Raw genomic sequence first — 18752 nt, forward strand, 5'->3', positions numbered from 1 at the left:
AAATTCAGTTGGGAATTGAGAGTTTTTATCCTGCAAAAAGGTTTCATGTCGTTTTTAGTTACATGAGACAATTGATAGTAAACAAGAGATAACTGATTTAGTGAAACACTGATGAGAATGAAAAAAGTTCCTAATATCATGTTGATTTTTTCTCTATTGAAATTTTCTCCTGCTCTTGAAACTTACTGACATCATTATGGGTCAAAAGGTTTCATGGTATTACTCATGGTATTAGCAAAGAAATGGAATCAGTGAATTTCCTCCAGCATTTAGAATGTTATTTTTGTCAAAATAAATGATAACTGTTTGTCCTTCTCACTGACCATCCTCATCAATTCATTCTTACTGATAATCTGAACATATCAATGTTTTGATTTCCATGTTATCATTTATATTATACATTCAATTCAGGGTAAGAAAAATATTGAGATTCAACCTTTCATGTCAAACTTACATGAAATGATTGATAACCCAATAACTAAACCAGAAAATATAACATATCAAATATAATAAGATACAACAGTATTTAAGATGCTCTCATCTTCATAATGATGATAAGAATTTTGTTCCATCTCTTTTCTGAAAACCAGAATCTTTTTCATATTCTGATTCTCTCTCAATGCCTTTTCAACTTTCCTGTTTGTATTTGGATTTAGTGTTCATGCAACATGAAAAAGATCATGAAATTGACAACTTTTCACCAGCACAAAAACCTCAATAGACAAACAAAACCAACAATAATATTATCACAATTTTGTGAAATTTTTTCTCTTCCATCAACTTTTCATTCTTGATTTTCACTTGATTTCGAGTTAGGAAAAAGTTCAGTATCATGTAGCTTCATAATCACATTTTCAATCTCCATCATGAACGTGATTATGATTTTGAATTTCATTTCTCTTTCACTGAATCAACATTTGATTATTTGAATTGTGATTTTCAGTTGATTGTTAATTTTTGCTGATTATTTGTGATTCCAAAAGATAATCTCATCCTTTTCTCTCTCTCTCATCAATATTGATACGCTTCATTGTGATTAGATAATTTCAATTTTCGGTGATTATTTAATTTCTCTTCCATCAGCTGATTAAATCATAATACATTTTTATTCTAATTGTTATCAAGGTAATGATTCAATTTACTTTTTTGATGATTCAGACTCATTCGTCTCACTTATTATTAATAATAATTTTTTTCATTCAAATGCTGATTCTCAGAATAACAATTGCGGAAACAGTTTAATTTCTTGCTATTCAGATTGATTCAAATGATTCGGACTAATTTATTTTATCTCCACCATGTTAATTCAGAATCTAAATCAAATGTTTCTGCTAAAAAACATGAAACCAATTACCTAATCATGTTTTCTCATTGAAATGATTCAGATGAAATTCATTTTCATTTCATAATCATAACTAATTTGAATCTTGATACAATCAGTAATTGGCTTGAAGCTATAATGATTTCTTCAATGATTAAATTAATTATCAAACTAATTTTCTAAACAATTCTCACTGTTTATTATTAAAAAAAAAGGTTTTGAAAATTACTTCATGAATGATTTATGACATCAAACGACAATCAGCATGTACAATTTGATATTAGATCCAATGCCGAGTTGAATATTTGATGTCAACAGAATCGATAAGTAACTAAATGAATCAAGTATTAATGAAAAATTAACAACTTTATTATTAGTTCAATTATAACAGTTAATTAGATAATTTGTCTAATTGAGTGAGTTATCATAACCCAAACATGATAATTTTCTGAATTAAAAAAAATAGAAATGCATTACCTTCAAATGACCTTGATTTTTGAATGTGAAATGAAGAAACCAATAATTTCCATCTGGGGGCTTCTATTATATAACCAAAAGAAAAACTTGTGAATTCGAACTTTTCGATGTGAGTTTATCTATTTGTGGACATTCATGTAGTCTATGGTCAATAAATATTGAGCAAAGTGTCAAAAAAGTTTCATTGAGACAATTATAGTGATGTAGATAAATCGAGCAAAGTTTTTGACACCGTAGATGCACTTTTCAAGAGCCATGAGTTCAGAACTCATTTGTATTTCCACCTTGGTTCATGCTCGGGAGGCTATTACACTTGATGCTATTGATTCATGACGATCATAATGGAAATGTCCACGAATCTTGACAATAAACTGATTAACTCTGATAATTCAGTCCTGAATTTCATTATTATTGAATCGATTCAGTAACATTTTATCATATTACGGTCTAATTGTCTTCGGTACAAAATACAGTCCAGTAGAAAATATCTCGAAAGTTTTCACTTTCCCTCAACGTATTTCTCATGCAACCATGCATATCGTCATATTATCAGGGTATCATCTTGAATACCAATTCAGAAAAGTTTTCTCTGTAAAAAAAGAAGACAATAAATTCACCTTAAATTTAGTGAAGGAAAAATCTCTGGGGATTGAATCTCATTCATGGTAAATTGTTAATCATTTTTCATTTTAATTATCAAACGTTATCTTCTCAATCATCAAACTCTTGCAAATTGTTATCATCTCTGAGATCAACCAGAAATTATCTTGACCACAATTTAATTTTGAGTTAACAGTTGAAACTTTTGTATTTCAATCATAAATATGAAGTCCAAATATATTTATTTTTTCTGATTTGATAACAATTTTCGAGAAAATAGGAGTTAAAAGTTAAACTTCAGGTCACTTTTTCTAAGCAACGATAGAGTTTTAGATCATGAAATTTTATTTTATCAGACAACTTTTCAAGTTGGTAAAATTAAATTTGTTTTTAAAAAATATCCAAAGTGCTCCACACAATTCCATTTCTATTTAAATCAAATTATTCATGATTGTACAAGTGTCAGAGAATGATCTGAAACTTATTTTGAGGCTATCCTAGTATGGGTTAACATCGTTATCGAGTACTTTTTCATTTGATCAACAGTTTTCATCGGAATGAGAAAGTGGCATTGATCTTCAAGGGCTATTTTATCTCCGAAACTAAATACTTGGAGATGTCTAAATAAGTCAATCATCGTCATTTAACCAAGGCTATCAGAAGGCTATTCAAATAGAGTCACTTTGCTATATAAATAGTTTGATTAATGTTTGATGAAATATTTCATTCGAGCAAGCATAAAACATTTGGGTGTTTATAACTGAGTGTAGTATAACTTTAATTTAATTTTAGTCTCATTTTCAGACCATCAATTTTTGGCCAAAATCTATGTTTTGATAGCTATTTGTTAAATGATTTGTGATTTGAATTTATTTAGACATCTCAAGTATTTTAGTTTCGAGATATTGTTCTTTAGATGATCACATTTCTCATTCCGGTAAAACTGTTGATCAGCATGAAAAGTGCTCATGATCCAAAATGTTAACCCATACTAGGATAGCCTCAAAAATAAGTTTCAGATCATTCTCGACACTTAACAATCACGTCCATTTATTTAAATAGAACGGAATTGTGGCTGAGCACTTGATCTTTTTTTTGACCAAAACAAATTTAATTTTCGGCATGAAAGTTGTCGATAAAATAAAAATTTCATGATCTAAAACCATATTGCTGAGAAAAGTGACCTGAAGTTTTAACTGAACCTGATTTTCTGAAAACTACTGATCAGATCAGAAAAATAAATATATTTGGACTTCATATTTATGGCCCTACAAATACAAAAAGTTTCAACTCTTAACTCAAAACTAAAATTCGGCGACCATCCTCCTTATCTTGACCACAATTAATTTAATCACGTGATACAACAATCAGTAATCTAAATCTTTCCCTTGTCATATCATAGTTTTCATACATGTATTATCATAGTTGTTGTTTTTGTTAACAATTGTTTGCAACTAGGCCTTAAAATGATTAAATTGTTACGACCACTTTATCCTAATCCGATTTATAATTAGATTTGGCCTTAAATTCACCAATAAATCCTTCCATCTTCATCATTAATCTCAGGGAATCCTCTGCTTTCAATCGTTGGTATTATCTAACAACTCTGTTTCTTAATACTAATAATCAACATAGAAAATACCAACATGAGTTAAATCATAATTCATTTTGTTGATCAGATTATTCAGACATTTGTACTTGTATTCTAGTACAATTTCAATGAAACTTTTGTTTGCATCATGAAAACAGGACAAAATCATTTATGAGAAAAGTTTCCATGTTATTATTACTATCAAATTGGTCATAAATCATCTTGCAAAATCAAATTATAGTTAATGAAAAACTATTATTGTTATTATATTGGTTCCATTTTAAGTATCATTAGGTTATCATTGAATAGATTCATGTTCATGATACATCATACTGTCTATTTATTGTATCTTTTTCAGGATGATGCTCATGATTATTACCTTGTAATTATTGTGTTGTGAAATTAATTGTTTTTAAATTAAGATTTGATTAGTGTGACAATCTTTTCAAGTTCAATTAATCCTAAAGGGAACGATATTCATTGATAAATATTATTTCATCTCAATAGTTTTCTCATTTTTCATATTGAATTTTTCATAGAAACTTATCAATTTATTTTCTATTTGTTTAGTTTTTTTTCACTGAAATTTTATGAAAAAAATGATAAGTTATTGTGAAATTTATTGAAAGATCATCATTATTTTCATGAGAATGATCATCATTTTCAATCGTGTCTATGGAGAGCCGAAAGATTTATCATCGAATCTCTCAAAATTTTCAAAACTTTTAGTTGTTTATTTTGCTTTCGAGTTTCAAGTTTAAGAAAAAGTTCTGACAACTGGACAAACGACAATAATGACGATAATAATTGCAATTTAAATCCTTATCTCGTGTCTTTTCATTTGATTCAATAGATCCTGGTCTTTTCAGCTATAAGACAGACAGAAAGAAAGTTAATAAATGTTCTGACCAATAACATCCATTATTGGGTAAAAGCCACTGACCATTGGTCTTGGGAATCCAACATTCTTGATCTCTAGAACTCTGAGTCTCATGTAGAAAAGAAATAGTTATTTTTAGAATTTTTCTGCCCATGATAACATTTGCTTGTTTCTCTCCATCATCTTCATCTTTCTTATGACTTCTTGTAACCATAATCAATACGATAACTTACCTGATTATCCTTGTGAAAATGATTTACCTGAACTGTTTTCTCCTAATAAACTAATAAGACTTACACTTGTTCAGTTATCATTTCTTATTCTTGTGGGAATGTTACATGAACGACTCTCTGTTTACCTGTTCTGTTCACACTGATCGTCATCTTTATCAATACCTTAATCTTTGGTTAGTAAAGTCATTCATTGATTTATTGTTTAGATTAGGTAATGATTGAGGTCAATAGAATTTGGAAAATTTCTTGATTTTCTTTCTCTCTCTATAAACTGAATTGAGTGAAGAAGATTAAATAATGATAGTGATCAAAACTTTCGAATGATAGTATTGGTAATGATAATATAAACTCATCGAATTGTAGATTAAAATACTAAAAGGAACATCGGTTCAAACTCTTTTGAAGTTCATAGAAATATCATGATGATTATCATCATGATTCTCTCCATGAAGCTTAAACTTCTGTGTCTGGACTAAAGTTCTCTTTTCAGATTTCTGATTCAATGAATTCTCATATTTCAAAATCACGTGATAATTCCAATAGACATTAGTTGGTAATCTTTTCTTCATTCATTTTCCATCTCTTCTTTTGATTGAATCTTGTATCATGTAACATTAACACCATGGGGATGGAATCATTTTTCATTCCATTTGCAATAATATTAATCATAGAAAATGAAACTTTACTCGTTTTTTCTGCTATCAATAGAAAAAAGTTCCAATAAAGTTTATTAATCAATAATCTGTCGTGTTGATGAAAATTCTGGGGACCATGATTATTTCATGATCTTTTTTTTGTTCACCCTTGAAATTAAATCGTGTTTTTTTTGGTGAAAATAATAGTTGTTAATGAATAATGAACAACAGGTCGCTTAACTAATTTATAATTGTTTGCTTTGTCAATTACAATTAATTAATGTTTAATTCAAAAATCAACAGGGACTTGAATTTACAATTAGTATTTAATTATGTTGATTATTGAATAATTTAAATGTTTGTCTTGATTTCAAGCATGAAGATGTCTCTTGATTAAACCAGAATATGTAATTGGGTTAATTGTGAATGAAAAGTTTTGTAATCAATTGAAATAGAAGTTAATTGTAGTGTTAATCAGATGAACATTTAATTGAATTTTTTTATCAAATCGAGTCAAAAATTGATTTAGATGTTCAAATATCGGAAAGAAATGATTAGTTCATTGACTTAGATTATTGATATTAGGAAAATAATAGTTACATGGTACAAACATGATGATTTGCGAAATTGAAATCATCATGATGAATGAATGATGATAGAAAATCAATTGATGCAAATTAAACCGAGATGACAGATGATTTTGATTGTAACCTATTTTTGTCAAACAAATGGAATCAGATTTAATCTGATCATGGGAGGATATGAATTCTCACTCATGACGATGATTAAGTTATCTTCATATTCTTGATGATTTTCATTCAATGACAATTGTCAATTGATTGGTTGTTTACATGTGATTAACATGGTGATTATCATGATAATCGATCAGAACGGATAATGAGAGAGAAAGTTAATTGAATTGAATAATAGATCATCTATACTTTAAGCAAAATGTTTGTCATGTTAAAGGTCATCACATTTAATCATCTGATGATAATCCGTTTTTCATCAAGTTAATTAATGAAAATAAGAAATGAAAGACACTAGAAGTGGGCGAGGTTGGGGACAGTTCGTGCAAAGGGTAAAGGGTAACCTTTATTTTATTCTTTGCTTATCTTTGGCTTTATAAATATTCTCGGAAATTGGCTTGGCAAACAGGATATCCTTTAGCATTCTAGGGACCGGAAAAGGAAATAAAGTGTACGGGTTTGTAACAGAAAAGTTTTTATCTGGTTCAATTTTTTTATCCTTCAAAAAAACTGATATCATTTGATGCCAGTTATCAGTTAGTATTAACTGAACCATGAATTGAAAAAGTATGATTATTATCACTAATAATTGATCATCTTCAGTTTGATTAACATGGTTTGTATCAACAGAGGTTAATATAAAGCAAGGATTAACATGGGAAATGACATTCACTTTAATCATGATAATCATGACACGAGTAACAATCTAATCAAAATATAATTATCTGTTAACGATTGATCAAAACGATTGAATGATGAGATCCCTGCCCCTTTTGTCATTAATTGTTAATCGATACAGAATCTAATGATAATTATTATTAATCTACGTTAATTAACAGAGTGGAGCAAGACAAGGAAGTGGAGATGGTGCTAGGAGTCTATGGCCGAGAGGAGGGTAAGTGTCATGAGCCAAAGTCCAGTGGACATGGAAGATGTTGAATTGCAAAGGAAATTGTCAATTTTTCAGATTTCAATGAAAAATACTGAAATCAGTGAAATTTTGAGATTATTCGGCTCAGTTCGCATGAAATATCATCGATTTCTAATATTTAATTGGTGAATCGTATTGAACAGTTTATTATTAGTTATTGAGATCTGACTATTGTCTCTGGTTATTATTATAAAAAATAGATCATATTATCCCAAGTATAATAATCGCTCGTAAAAGTAACAATCAGCCTCAGGCTAAATCCAATTTACTACCATGAAAATTTTCATTCTGCCCTAGTGGAAACTCATTTCTTGCATCAGAACTTTTATCCATAACTTATTATTATGAGGCAACTTATTAATCGCCAGGGAAGTGATGAAATCCATTTACAAGTTGATATTTCTCTCAGTTAAAGATCAAGAATGTTGTTATATCAGAGGAAGAGAATGAGTGAGAGTGAGAGTGAGAGTGAGAGGAAACATGACAATTTTTGTTTGTCGAAGAAAAAAGTCTCTCACTGAAGATTCTGATTCTAGAAACCGGAAATGTTAGTAAAAGAGGGAAAGTTGATAAATTTGGAGAACGGAAGACGAAGAAGAAGACAGAGGAAGACGAAAAGATAGAAAGAGATAATTGATCAAATATCGACTGAGGATTTACAGAGAAAGAGATTTATTTTATTCGGCTGTTTATTTCCTTCCATCGAACTCACTGATTGTTGATTTAAAGTTACATTTCCAAAGGTTTGGTTGGTTAGTGTCAAGGTTTTTCTACAACAGTTTAACTACTAGTAGAATCATAAACTAATTCAATCAATCAATTGATCATGAACCAATGGTTAACCAGAATTCTGGTTAGTTCTGTGGGTTAATAGCAAAGTAACAACAATGAATTGTTGAAAATTAATGTAAACAGAGTGCGCCAGTTCAATCAAAAGCTTTTTTATTAACATCCTCATCCTCATCATCGTCGTAATCACCTTGTGATTCAATCTTGAACAACGCATAATCTGTTAATTAAAATGATTATTTTGATGAAGGTGATGATGTTGATGATAAAGATGATGAAGATGATAAACTAACTGTTCATTGATGATAATATATCATCAAACACTTGTGCTTGATTTAGGTGTTGATTGCATCTCTTATCATCATAATCATAAATTTTTTTACACATTTTTATGTAAACATAATGAGATGAAGGGTCAGTTCACTTTAACCTCAATTTGATTGATTAAATGTCACCAAACAGTTTAGATGCAACAATTGTCTGGAAAATTTAATTGACTTTAATTGATTATCATTAAAATTCGGTGATCTTATTGATTAGTTACTCAATCAGTTTCTAATTGTTTCTCTGAAATGGATCGATTAACTGTAAATGATAAGTGGAAATTTCATCGATCTCTTCGGGGTCGATCATCGGCCAGTTCGTCTTCTTCGTCAACCGCAGCAACTGTAGTGACCTCAACATCTTCTATCCCTCGAGCTACTCGATCATCTAAATCGATCTCTAATTGTGACGATGAAATTAATTTCGTTTCCAATGCAATTTATCTTGATCCCTTTTATCTCTCCAGGGATAATCCCTTTTTCAGTGCCATTGATGCGATGCCTGATATTAGACCAAGGAAAAAGTCAATTCCATTGGTCAGTGAATTGGTAAGTTAATCTTTCATTATCCCAAATTCAAATAAACATCACAATCAAGTTAATTGCTTATTGGTTCATCTTTATCATCAATAACCTACTATTATTGTGTTGATAACAATGATGTAATTTCATCAACAATTTAACTGTTTGATTTGGACAGTTAACATTGGAAAAATTTGATTGTCATGATTTGTTTCTATGGCAATGAATAATCAATTCAAATTGTTAACTTGTTTAACTGATTAGATTTGAAATGTTAGTTAGATAATGATCACAATTAATCTTGACATAATTGTTCACCTTAATCCGTCCTTTTGATTAACGTAATACTTTCCCATGAGATGATTAACAAAATCTTGTAGCAATTATCCAATCATTTGATAGTTACATTGAGTTAATGATCATACAAACTAACAATTTATATTGCGATTAACTTAACAATTATAAATCATGATGATTAATATTGGACTTTGTTTCCAAACCACCAAAGGTACTTAAAACAATGGCAGCGACCAAACGAAGCGCTGGATTGGCATCAGCGGTTCCAAGAGCATCTCTTAATGACGAGGAATTGGTAATTATAAAAAAATCTATTATTTGTTCATCAACTGCCACAATCTAATTACAATCAATCAACGATAATCTAATTACAGAAAATGCATGTGTACAAGAAAACATTACAAGCCTTAATTTATCCAATTTCGAGTACCACCCCACACAATTTCCAGCCTTGGACAGCGACCAGTCCAACTTATTGCTATGAATGTGAAGGACTTTTATGGGGTCTTGCAAGACAAGGGGTCAGATGTACAGAGTGTGCGGTCAAATGTCACGAAAAATGTAAAGATTTGCTCAATGCTGATTGTTTGCAACGTGAGTATCAACCTAATACAGTATTTATAAGAATCAAAATCTCACCATAACCTTAAACTTGATTTCAAGGCTAATCCATTTGATACCAAATCTCATGCATTTGAAATTGAGAAGATTAAGAAAAAAACATCTCCAACTTAATCTGTTCTTTGACAATCTTTAAGCTTACAAGTCCCAAGTGGATGATAATATAATATTTATTATCTAATATGAAAAAACTTGTATCATTTTAGGTGCTGCTGAGAAAAGTTCAAAACAGGGAGCTGAAGATAAAGCCAACAGCATAATATTAGCCATGAAAGAGAGGATGAAAACTCGGGAAAGAGATAAACCTGAAATATTTGAAATGATAAGGTAAGTTGACCATGAAATTGGAATCAATAACTCTTAGTTACTAGTTAATCTATTCATTTTTAGCTTAGAATTTATTATATTAATATTTGTTGATTATCTTAATTCCATTTATGTTATAAGTTTTTCGATTAATATTTAATAACGATAAGTTCTAATTCTGAGACAACGAAACAACAATTTCACTGAAAGTTTTTTTGTATACATACAATTGAATGATTGATTGATTGTCATCATTGTCCATCATCATCATGTCTTCATAAATAATCTTAATGGTTTTCATTTAATCATAATTGTTATACTGAAATGTTATCAACAGGAATGTTTTCAATGTTGATGAAAAAAGTCACGGTGGTCACATGAAGGCCGTTCATCAAAGTGTCCTCGATGGTACATCCAAATGGTCATGTAAAATTGCCATTACCGGTATGTTGTTTCATCACATTCATCCAATTGGTCAATCTGGTTTATTCAATCCGACTGACCATCGATATTATGGAAATAGATCAATCAATCAACTTATTGCCGCTTAAATCTCATATTCTAGTAGAGAATCATTTCTCATCAATGCAATCTATTCATCTTCATCTTCATCATCTTCATCCTTCTGATTGTCTTTGCATCTTTAATTGTTGTCAATGTGATTTGAATCTCTCTTACTCTCTCAATTCTATCATCGTCATGGCAACGTGGTTATCAGAATTCTGTCTTTTCTCTGTAAACTTGTCATGTCTATTGTTCATATTAATTGTCTTCGTTGTTATTGTTGTCTATTCGTTGTCGTTTATAATTTTTCTGCATTTTTGGTGTTTTTAGATTTAATTTGTTTTCTAATTTTTATTGTGTCTTGTTGCTAATTGTACAATCAATTAACTTCATAATTTCACTTTGATTTCAATCTCATTTTCAATTTGCAAACAAACTTTAAATCACATTAAGTTTACGTGTTCACACTGAGAAATAGGTAATTCAGTTTTCCCTGTAAAAGTATCAAAAATTAGGTCAAATTATATTGACATGAACTAAGAATTAAAAATTAATATCGAGTTGATTTCGCTGAAGGTTTCGCTTGAGGCTTCATTTGATTGTTACTAATTCAAGTTTTCTCTGAATTTTGAGGTGAAAAATAACCAGAAATATTGATTAAGATGCTGAAAAGGTAAATCATCAATCAACTACTAAGAATGTAGATAACTTTTTTAACGAAAAAAGCTCATGATCAGCAATCTCTCAAGTAAGATGCTTTCAATTGTGATTACATTTTCATCTTCACCACAACATCATTATCACTACATTTAAGCTCACAGTTTGTTTCCATAGAAACTCATGATGATAATAAATTCTGAATAAGGATTGTTCAGCTTCCTTGTCCAGAAGAAGAAGGAAAAAAAGTTTTAATGGAATCAGAACCCATACAGTTTCCATCACCCTGCATCAATTATGTACCAAAACTTTTTCCTCAGCATTAAGTTTTCATTTCAAGCCAAATATAATATACTAACTAACCTGGAAAGTGCTGATGATATATTTAGTATAACTCGAATTTATCATCCACCCTCAGCCACTCTCCCTCCCTCCCTCATTACAATCTTACTACCCTCAGAAAAGTTTCAACCATGTAAGATGTTGAAATGGCAAAAAAAGTTGAGTTATCAAACCTCCATCATCAATGAATGTTATTTTTTGTTATCATGAAGGTATTTGGCACTTGTATGCAGAATGAGCAAAAAAAAGATGAAATAATCAGAGTAATATACTTGAAGGTACTTCATGGTGATTGATGATATTTCCAGTGACACCAGAACAAAAAGCGAGAGTAAAGAAAAAAAGTTCTGGAGTTGAACTTCCTGTTAATCTAATGTTATCAAAACTTTTTTTCTCCTTCCCTTCCCTATCACTAGTTACTATTATTATTATTAATACTTTCACTATATTGTGATAAAAGTAATAATATTTATTCATATTTATCTTTAATCTCTATTCAAGAGCTATTACCAAAATATATCGTATATTAAACATGATTAACTAACATGAAAAGTAATAAAGTTGAGATGAACTCAACCCATTCATCTGAGATTCGTAACCAATGTTTTACTTTGTTTCTAATTGATTAAATGTTTTAATTAATCGCAATTAATAGTGTAACATTTGCAACTGAGAAAAGTAGTTTAGTTTAATTGATTGAAATCATTGATCACAGCTAATTACCAGCCAACTTACAAGTTACGATTGAAATCAAGAGATTGAAATTATAATGTTCATTGATTGTAAACTTTTTTTTGTATTTAATTTGCATGAGACATTTGATTATAAAATTACATTTAATTGTAATTTAATCTATTATCATGATTAAGCCAATGTCAACCCAAAACAATATTGTTTCTGCTTGTTTGTTGTTGTTATTGTTTAGGTGTACCTTTGGTGTTGATGCTGATACACACATTGATGCAATCCAAGCCGCTGAAAAGGTTATCCTAGCCGGTGACTGGTCAGCCAAAATAGCCATTACAGGCATGTAAAAATGATGCTAAAAACCATCAACGTCTTTTTTTCATCATGATAATTTAATTTCTGCATCACATCAATGATTTTTTTCTTGTTGTACATTCTCATCATCGAAATCATTATCCTTGATCATTTTATCCTCATCATCACCATCAGTAGTATAGGAAGCTCTGACGACGCTCCGCCCCGTGGGCGGAGCGTCGTCAGAGCTTCCATGGAAAAATTCATAGACACTGAACGTCAGTAAATGTTGTGGTTGAACACCGATCAAACCTGATGATCATTAGTAATTAAGTCACAAATTATAATTAATTAAAGATATATATAGCCTGACAGTCGTCAATTTTAATTCTTTCGGCTAATTAGAGAAACAATTAAGATTTGAATAGCTACATCGGTTATAGCTAAAATTGAGTAAATATTGTAGCATCTCAAACTAAAGAGTTGTTGATTATAAAAATACAATTTTGAATAAAATTTGAAATTGATTAACATGATAAAATTTGAAGGTATCAACAGAGTAAAAATAGCTATATTGTGAATTTTTAAAAGCTATGTAAGAATAAGAACCGGAATTGTTGATTGTTGATCCTTTTTTAGTTTTGGTTTTACCAAAGTTTCCTTTTGGCTGCCTTACATTTCCGATCAGCAAAATTTTGAGAAATGAGATTACAAGCCATTGAATAATCGTCTTTTTTCAGCAGCGCTTTGCCACATAGCCGTAAACAATGGACTATAAAGATAGAAAAAATTTGATTAGTAAAATTTCACTTGGTTAGTTCAAAGAAAATCTTCATTACCGATGATGGCTTGTTTGATTTTCTCTAAAGTGGTTGATTCTTTTGACCATTTCAAACGTTGACATATAGCATCAGCAACACTAGGATCACCATTATGTCCTCTTCCTTTGAATGTTTGGTTGACTATATGGTAATCAGGAATCAGCATTTTTCTAACAATCCTTGAGGCTGAGACTCGGAGGTTATCAATTGATTCAACCGCTTGGCTATATCGTACATTGTTTACGGGTATGATACCTTCAATGAAGTATCTATTACCAAAAACGAAGCCAGCATCAGGTGGTAATGAATCATCAAACGAAGGTCTTGAAAATCTTTGTAGATTATTAAAAGCCATTTCAACACCAAATTTAGATGAAGATCCTTCTGATGTCTCGGCTTTTTTCAATGTAGGTGATGATGAGCTATATTGACTGTAGCTGCTGCTGAGCCGAGATCGGAATCAACACTTGAATCAAACTGTAGATCCAAATCACCAGAAATAATCAGCTTTGCTGCATTGATTGGAGGATCAACAGATGATTTTATTTCACCACTAGTAGTAGTTGAAGGTCCAGGTAATGGTTCATTGCTAGTCTTTATAGCTGAAGCAACAGCTACATCACCACTTCCTGGTTGAACACTTGTTTTGAATGGTGATGGAATCGGCTTGAAGAAGTCGGTGATCTTAGGTTTCTTTGGTGTTGATTTTTGCTGATCGGACCATCTCACCAACTCTATCAGGCTGTATAGCGTTAATAACTCTAGTTTTTCAATAATCACTTTGGTTATTTTCAACTGCCTCTTGTTAATGTTGATGACTTTGGCTACAATTCACCAATGGACTCTAGATAGAGAGACAGAAAAAGCGATATTGAAATGAATCAACAACATAGAAAAAGATCACCGAAACTTACCTGATTGACCAAGAAGGTAGAATTTTCTTTGCTGATCAAAAGGTGGAAATAATTTACCTTCAAAAAGAGGGTAATACTTTTTACAGGTTGCTGATTGAGCCCACAAATTAGCATCGATATTAGCTTTTTTACATTTGGCAATGTAGACTATTTTTCCTTTGGAAAAATCTTTATCGAGAAAGGCACCAGCAATTAAAAATGATGATTCAATTTTCTTCATCAACTCTTGGCCATGAGGTAAAATTTCAAATTCACCAATGTTGATTAAATCATTATTTTCGAAAACAATTTGAGAATTCATTTTAAGACAACTAAAACTAACAACACAAAAGTTAAAACTAAAAAGAAACACAAAATGAATTCTACGTAGAATTTTTTTTTGTAGCGAACAAAAAAGCTACATTGGCTTTCATAAGCTATAAAGAGAAGAAGTTGAAGAGTAAAGGTAAACATAATAGCTTAATAAATCGGTTGATCAATTGAGATTTAAAGCTATGACTGATTAATTAAGATACAAAGTCTTCTCTAAACAAACGGTTTGGTTTTCAAAATTTTCTTTTTAGCTCTTTAAGATCTATGTTGTTGTAGTTATAGCAACAGGTTACCCGAACAACGAAAAACAAAACAAAACGAACACACCCTTGTTCTTATGTTGAATTATCTGATGATCTCGTTTGTTTATAATTCTAAATATTCAGTATTAATTAGCGATGTTATCAATGTTTTTTATCGTTTTTTATCTTTAATTTGCCCCTCGAAAAACGAAAGCTATAAAGTGGTGATTCCTAAAGAAACAGGTTAGTTAAACATTTAGAGATTTACGGTTTTCTAATCATCGATTTTTTCTTGGTTCTTCATAGCATTAACCAAAGATGTAATCAATAAATTCTTGTGCTCAAAAGGTGTAAAGGTAACCACAATGGGTTGTCCATATAGAATTATTGGTGAAGAATTGATAATTCTACCGAAAAGTGATTGCGATATTATCTACCTTTGTGATGATACTCTTTATCGCGGTATTTGCTGTAAGTATTCAAGCTCTGTGAGATATGAGAATAGGAAATACGAGATTTTCTTTTATTGTAAATATCATTTCTTTTTTATTTTAAAGGTTTCATAGAGAGTCAATCTTTGAGCGATAAGGAAAAACCGAAAACAGTTCTCCATATAGTAAATAATATAGCGGAAAAGAACGAGACTCATCATGGTGAAAAGAAATATAAAAAAGTTCCTAATTCAGAAGAGAAAAAGTTGGTTACAAGTAATATTGGTGGTGAAAATAAATACCTTAATAGCTTGTTGATTTTTCTGAGCTTTTTATCGTTGATAGTTTGCGTGTTCATTATCATATGCAGCTACATTTGCTTGAAAAAATTTGTTTGCTATAAAGGTCAATCTACACAAGAAGTTGAAAACAAAACGGTGAGTTTAGCCAAAACTTGAAGATAACTTCCAATTACAATTTTTTTCGTGATTTCATTAGATAAGGTCGATTAGTAAGGAGACAAAAAACCAAGATTTGTTATGCTTGAGCGATTCAACGGCAGCTAAAAGCAAAGATGATGCTACATATTCACCAGAATTGATCCAAGCCTTGGAAGTGAATTAGATCACTGCTATCTCCTTACCTGCGACATCGTTTTTCTGAACATTGTCTGTATCGCTTTCCATATCTGATGATGAACACGATGAATAAATACATTTATTTTTTTCAATTTTACTTTTGATGATGTCAACACAGCTTTGAATAGAAGTTATATCGGTTTTCAACTTGTTCAACTGATCAGTGATATTTCCGATTAAAGTAGAATTTTTTCTGATACAGTTTTGTAGACTTTCAAAGTGCATATCAACACGATGAGAAAGTCCACCACGATGTTTTTTCATTGTCTTGCGAAGGTTGTTTATATCTTTTCCTCTACTAGGTTGACGATGTTGAGCTGATTTTGACGCAGAGTTTGAATCATTTGTTTTCTTCATAGCTTGATTCACATGGTTAAGACTACAGAGACTTTGAGAACTCATGGTTTTACACGTAGAAAACAAAATAAAACTAACTGTATAGCAACAAGAACAGAAATGATTTCTCTGAGAGTATAATCAAAATCTTGTAGGTTGTTTGAAATGGTCCGTTTCTCGTTATTTTCTTTTTGTGAACGTTATTGAGATAATCTTTTAAACTTTGTCACAAATTAACTACAAGCATTACCAAATAAGTAGACGTGACAATTTCGTTTTTGTAATAATTAACCTAAATGGTAAATTCACTAGAAATGTACGTTTTATTGACTTTTAGGCTATGAGAAAAAGTGTAGCAGCAAATCAAAAGATTACTCGTTTCTGATCCCACCTCGCTTTTCTTATTTTATTGCTAAAACGTGATTATTAAAATGTGAAATGCTTTATTGTCTTACGATTTGATTCTTTATGTTAAATTTATTCTTTCTTACAATATACCACTGATTGTATTTTATTTAAACATTGAAATGGATTCAAATAATACTTTTTCATGGACATTCAGTCGAATCTTTTACGATCTTTAATGAATTATGTTTGAATGCACTAATTATATATAGCGAATATAAATTGATAGCTATAACTTAATCGTTTCAATGTAATGGGTCGTATAGAATTGATTATCGGTATTAGATTAATCAAGACTACGAACATCATGTAAACTCAAAATATCTTATGAGTTTAGTAAAGATTTAAACAGAAAGATTTAATTCAATCTTATTAAATTACCTGAAACAACCTTCGTTGTTTCATCTAGATAGAATGTAATATAATATTCAATCACGATATCGTTAATTAGAATTATTTTGGAGGTTTATCGAAATTATAATTTTTGAACAGAGGAGAAGTAATGTAGCTTTCTACTCACTGGAAAAACAGTATATAAGACGACAAAATTCAATGTATTTTCATCAGTCAGAAATCTCAGGTTAGTTTAAAAACTTCTAATATACTTGACTACTCGTAGATATCAAGCTACAGTCTATGCTCAACAGCAAGACTCAAACCCTCGCTCAACAGCAAGGTAACGGCCTCATGCCACGAAAGAAAACCTCAGCTATACAGCTAGGTCATGGCTCTCGGTAGCCACGAAGAGAACCCAAAGCTCTAAGGCTTGGTCATAGCTCTAGGTAGCTACTGTATAAACCCTCGCTCAACATCGAGGTCATGGCTCTAGGTAGCCGCTAAGTAAACCCTGGCTCGTCAGTTAGGTCATGGCCTCGGAAGCCACAAATATAACCCTTATGCTCGTCAGCAAGGTCGGGGCGCTCGGTCGCCGCATGGAAATCCGTAGGCTTTACAGCCAGGTCATGGCTCTAGGAAGCCGCATAAATCCTCAGGCTAAATGGCTAGGTCATAGCTCTCGGAAGCTACGAAGAATACCCATAGCTCATCAGCTTGGTCATTGCTCTCGGTAGCAGCGAAAAAAACCCATAGCTCTAAGGCTTGGTCATGGCTCTCGGTAGCCACATTTGAAAACCATAAGCTCAGCAGCTTGGTCATTGTCGATATAGCAATGAAGTAGGATGAGGCTCTGAAGCCTTTTTTATCAGTAGCTTGATATCTAATTAATATTAGTTACACAGAGGGGTACGTGATTCACGTATTACGTGTACGCGTTTCATGAACCTTTTGAGTGTGACTAATATTAAAGAGGGTCTAGACGTTATTGATTTATGAATTAGAGTATCAAAGCAAGTGATTCATATTCAATTTATTTCTTAATTGTTTTACAGACTTTTGGTATTATTCAAAAGCTTTCATAAGTCCTTCATTGTTAGAGCAACAGCCTTGATTAAACGAAGTTAACAATCCTGTGCGTCATCTAGTACGAACCTGCAGTATCAGAAAAACAAGTAGTTAACAGAAAGATCAATATCGTTTTCCGAATCTGAAAAATAGTACGATATAGCCAAGATGGAATGGGATAACTTGATGTTCTCTTTGATAAGCACTTGCGGTGGATTCTTAGCTGGTAAAACCAAATCCATTCGTGTCGTCAGAGCTAAACAGGAATCTCTTCATGAAGATACTGATATGCGTAAGACTTGGCTCAGTATCGATCTAAGAGTTTGGACGAAAGAAGGTTTATGGACTCCAACAGGTATACGGCTCAAAGTTAAAGAGCTGCTCAAACTTCAAGAGCTATTGGAAGAAGGCGAGGAAGAAGTTCAACATTTTACTAACAACGCTTATTATCGCCGCTCTGTTTACCTGATTGAGGATGAAGATGAATCTTCAA

The 18752-nt window shown here is 31.2% G+C and overlaps 1 protein-coding gene across 1 annotated transcript in view; it reads left to right on the top strand.

Moving 5' to 3' along the window:
• LOC128385659 (uncharacterized) overlaps positions 1-18752 on the top strand; it is a 79026-nt gene that overhangs the window by 38504 nt on the left and 21770 nt on the right. The window contains 6 exon segments of the mRNA XM_053344546.1: positions 7326-7381; positions 8997-9078; positions 9560-9643; positions 9723-9942; positions 10176-10296; positions 12704-12804. Of these exon segments, the coding sequence (XP_053200521.1) occupies positions 7326-7381; positions 8997-9078; positions 9560-9643; positions 9723-9942; positions 10176-10296; positions 12704-12804 (664 nt within the window).

The sequence above is a fragment of the Panonychus citri genome, unplaced genomic scaffold (genome assembly GCF_014898815.1).
Source record: "Panonychus citri isolate SS breed McGregor unplaced genomic scaffold, ASM1489881v1 Contig00050, whole genome shotgun sequence".
NCBI classification, from domain to species: domain Eukaryota; kingdom Metazoa; phylum Arthropoda; class Arachnida; order Trombidiformes; family Tetranychidae; genus Panonychus; species Panonychus citri.